We start from the raw sequence: 4,524 nt of genomic DNA, 5'->3' as shown, positions 1-4,524 counted from the left end.
CGGATTGGTTTATTGAGTCTGTTGTCATCTGTGACCCTCAACCTGCTGTCCCAGCATGCAACAGCACAGAGGATGGCACTGGCCACAACAGATAGCATTGTCCGACAGATGTTGAAGGACCTCAGCTGCCTCAGAAAATAGAGAAGACTCTGGCCCTTCCTGTACAGTGTAGTGGTGTTTTTGACCCAGTCCAGTTTATTATCTGTGTGTAATCCAGTGCTCCACAATATTCACACTGACCCCCTGGATTGAAACATGGGTCACAGGTTTCCTGGTCCTTCTAAAGTTCACAATCAATTCCTTGGTCTTTGCCACATTGAGCTGCAGATGATTCAACAGAATGCAGATGAGTCAACCACAGCCTGGTACTCTGTCTCATCATCCTCACTGATGCATCCAACCACCGCAGAGTCATCAGAAAACTTCTGAAGACGGCAGGTATCTGTGCAGTTTAGTAACGCAGTAACGCAGCGTTCCTACAGGAAAGTAACAGTAATCTAATTACCTTTTTTGCAATAGTAATCCCTTACTTTACTCGTTACTTGAAAAAAGTAATCTGTAATACTGTAACCCATCTCTGCTAACTACACAAGACAACACATTAACTACACACTCCAAACACGTTAAACGTCACAAATCTCTCACATCTCAAAACTCGCTCTCTCTCTTTTTCTGCTGTCTTTATCTCTCTCTCTCTCTCACCATCACTCCTAAGTATCTTGTATCTAGTATCTTGCCCAATATTTCCTTGGGCAAGATACTAACCCCATGGTTGCCTACTGGTGGTGGTCAGAGGGCCCGGTGGCGCCAGTGTCCGGCAGCCTCGCCTCTGTCAGTGCGCCCCAGGGCAGCTGTGGCTACAATGTAGCTGCCATCACCAGTGTGTGAATGTGTGTGTGAATGACTGAATGTAGTGTAAAGCGCTTTGGGGTCCTTAGGGACTAAGTAAAGCACTATACAAATGCAGGCCATTTACCATTTTTTACCTTAGACAGTAAACGTGACGAAAGTATTCAGGAAAAACACGCGTATATATTGTTTATCATGACTCTGGTTTTACGTGGCCTATCAACACAATTTAAAAACTGGTATATATCACCTTGTTGCTTTGTCTTTAAGTGGCCATGTGATTGGCTTACCACGACTACTTTATTCATCCTCAGTCAAACAGCAGCACTCATGCGATTGTTTTGCCCCCTAGCTCCAGGTGTTGTGCCAAAAAGTGATCGTCGGGCAGAAAGTGATTGCCGTCCGCGGAAGCGCGCACAGCTGCTTAAAGCTGTGTAGCACCCAGATTACTTACATAGACAGCTACTTCCGTGCAACTGATATAAGATGCGGTAAGCTGAACTCAGCTTCAAGCGTCTGTTTGTTGAAAAATAGTAACGCGACCGCTCCGCATTTTCTTGTTAGTAATGGTAACGGCGTTGTAACGATAGAAATAGTAATTAGTTAGATTACTCGTTACTGAAAAAAGTAACGCCGTTACTTGTAACACAGTTATTCCCATAACTAGAAACAACATCAGCAAGAAGAGATATATGATAGTGTGTTATTGTAAAATAAAATGACTATGATTTATGTGCAATAAAATTATATAAAACATACACCAAAGTACACGCAGAACTTTTTATTAGTAAGTTACAATGCGATCACATGCACTGCCGAAGACGTTTCAAAAATAATGCAATGACATTTCATCATGTTTCAGTTAGGAGGGTTAAGAATCAAGCAGTGAAGTGAAAAAACATTTGTTCTGTTTATAACTATTAGAAAATGTCTGATTGAACACAGAAGAAAAATGCACTTTACTGCACATCTTCATTTTATTTTTCTAATTCCATTCAGAGATGGACTTGCTGGATCATTGTCCTGCTGCAGAACCCAAGTGCACTTCAGCTTGAGGTACGAACAGATGGCCAGAAATTCTCCTTCAGGATGTTTTCATGGTTGAATTTACCATAGCAAGTCTTCCAGGTCTTGAGGCAGTAAAACGGCTCAAGAACATCACACTAACGCCACCACATTTTACTGTTCGTATGACATTCATTTTCTAAAATGCACTTTTATTTTCACACCAGACATAACGGCACACAAACTTGCCAAAAAGTTCTACTTTTGTCTCATCAGTCCTCAGAGTATTTTCCCAGAAGTCTTGGGGAGCATAATCATGAGCCTTTATGTCTCTTTTAATAAACGTGGTTTTTGTCTTGGAACCATTTTTGCCAAGTCATGAACACTGACATTAGCTGAGGCAAGAGAGGCCTGTAGTTCTTTGGATGTTGTTCTGGGGTCTTTTGTGTCGTCTTGGATGAGTCGTGCCTGTGCTCTCACAGTAAAGGGATGGTTCACCACTGTTTCATGTTTTCACCATTTGTAGATAATGGCTCTCACTGCGGTTCCATAATTTTAGAAATGGCTTTATAGCCTTTTCCAGACTCAGAGATCTCAAATACTTTGTTTCTCATTTGTTCATGCATTTCCCTGGATCGTGGCATGATGTCTGGCTTTTGACGATCTTTTCGTCTACTCCACTTTGTCAGGCAGCTCCTATTTAAGGGATTTTTTTTGATTGAGAAAATGTAGCACTTTTTCACACAGGGCCATGTGTTTTTTTGTTGGTGGTGGTTTTTCACCTTCTTTTAGAAACTGCATTTTGTGATTTCGTGTGTTATCGTTATCTTAAATTTGTTCGATGTTCTGAAACATTTAAGTGTGACGAACATACAAATAAAACAGGAAATCAGGAAGGGGGCGAACACTTTTTCACACCACTGTAATGACAAATGTTGTTACTGACAAATCTGTTATTATCGTAAACAGGAATGACGCTGTAAACTCATATTTGCTTTAGAATTTGAATTACAGCCTCTCTATATGAATGCTATATGGTAATTACAATATTGTAATAATGTAGGATCTTTATCTTACAATATTAGGCACCTTGAGGTGACTGTTGTTATGATTTGGTGCTACATAAATAAAACTGAACTCAATTAAATTAGGCAGGTGGTCATCATAAATACATTTAGTGCAAAGATATGTAGGAAATGGAAATGACCTGAGATATGAAGATAAATATTAAAGCTGCAGAACTGCTTACATTAATATCTTTTTTCAATGCATATAAGAAAAGGATCTGATCTGTAACTGTCCATGATTACAAAAAATTAGTTATCTTACTAAATAACACAGAAGTCACGTAGTTTTAAAAATAACAACACTACAAATTGTTTTCCGAATTTTGGTCAGTTTGAAACCATACATCAGAGGATTCATAATAGGAGGAATGACAAGAAACTCTATTGCTGCAAAGTTTTGAAGGGTCCAAGGCAACTCTTTCGAACCCAGTCGCATACTTATAATATCAGTAAGTATTGCCACAGCAAAAGTAAATAATGAGACGAGATGTGGGACACATGTTTGCATGAACTTTGCCCTGTTTTCTATAGACCTGACACATGTTTGAATGATATACATATAGGACCAAATTATAAAAACACCGTGAAGAAAATAAATACTTATTGTAATATTTGCAGATATAGCATTGATTGTAGTTTGTGCTGGAAAACAAGTGAGTTGAACAATACTCCAGTTCACACAGAAGAGTCTGGAAATATACGGGCTGCATAACTTCAGTCTGGATGTTAGAAAGGTATTCACAGCCACAATGCAGAAAGTTGTGAACCAAGAAAAACATGCAAACCTAATGACTCTTTGCTTTGACATGATAGAGTGGTACTTCAGTGGCTGACATATGGCCACATATCTGTCATATGCCATGAGTGCAAGAATCGACAGTTCACCGCAGGCAAAAGAATAAATCACCTGATTCTGAATAAGGCAACCGTAATATGAGATGAGATGAACATCAGAGAGGAGATCCCAGAGAAATTTGGGAAAGAAACCTGCTGTTCCATAAAGTGCATTGATGCAAAAGACACAGAGCAGAATATACATTGATTCATGGAGGTTGCTGTCCAAGATGATGATCACAATGAGAGAAACATTTAGCAGGCAAATGATGCAGTAACACAACAAACTGAGGAAAAAGAGAACAAACCTGTGACTGATTGTTTCATTGAAACCTGAAAGAAAAAACATTGTTATTACAGAAACATTGTTCATTGTGATTGAGAGACCTAAGTGAAGCCTAGTCTCTCACTGTATCTGGTCTCTGTTCTCCTCTCTCCTCTATCAGGTACAGATAACAGCAACATGTGAGCTGGGATTTCAAACCAGCCAATCATTGATCTGGAATGAAAGCTCACAGCTTTGGAAAAATCACAGGGGATTTAATATGTATCATGTACTAAACACATAATAAAACAAACCTGCAGGTTCTTGAAAAAGAAATATTAAAACGTTTTACAACTTTATTTAAAAAATGCTTTCTTCATAATACTGCTAGGAATTTATTACATTTATGCCAATTAAACATAATTGTCCAGGGCTTGTTGTGGTTTTCTTCTGTTTTTCATTTGTAGTCTTTCGTAGTCCAGTCAGATCATTGTTGCTTCAGTG

General features: G+C 38.9%; 1 protein-coding gene across 1 annotated transcript; it reads right to left on the bottom strand.

Moving 5' to 3' along the window:
* Positions 1–3,198: 3,198 nt before the first annotated feature.
* On the bottom strand, positions 3,199–4,128 carry LOC146370212 (olfactory receptor 5F1-like). Its single transcript, XM_084909078.1, has one exon. It carries the CDS (start codon positions 4,126–4,128, stop codon positions 3,199–3,201), a length of 930 nt encoding a protein of 309 aa, XP_084765204.1.
* Positions 4,129–4,524: the final 396 nt, after the last annotated feature.

Source organism: Perissodus microlepis, chromosome 16 (assembly GCF_051167445.1).
Source record: "Perissodus microlepis isolate ML-2025 ecotype Zambia chromosome 16, ASM5116744v1, whole genome shotgun sequence".
Lineage (NCBI taxonomy): Eukaryota > Metazoa > Chordata > Actinopteri > Cichliformes > Cichlidae > Perissodus > Perissodus microlepis.
The sequence above is the reverse complement of the archived record's forward strand: the minus strand, read 5'-3'. Positions and strand labels throughout refer to the sequence as shown.

Excerpts from the sequence above, each read along its gene's own strand:
- LOC146370212 (XM_084909078.1), bottom strand. The coding sequence starts at position 4,128 with ATGAACAATGTTTCTGTAATAACAATGTTTTTTCTTTCAGGTTTCAAT.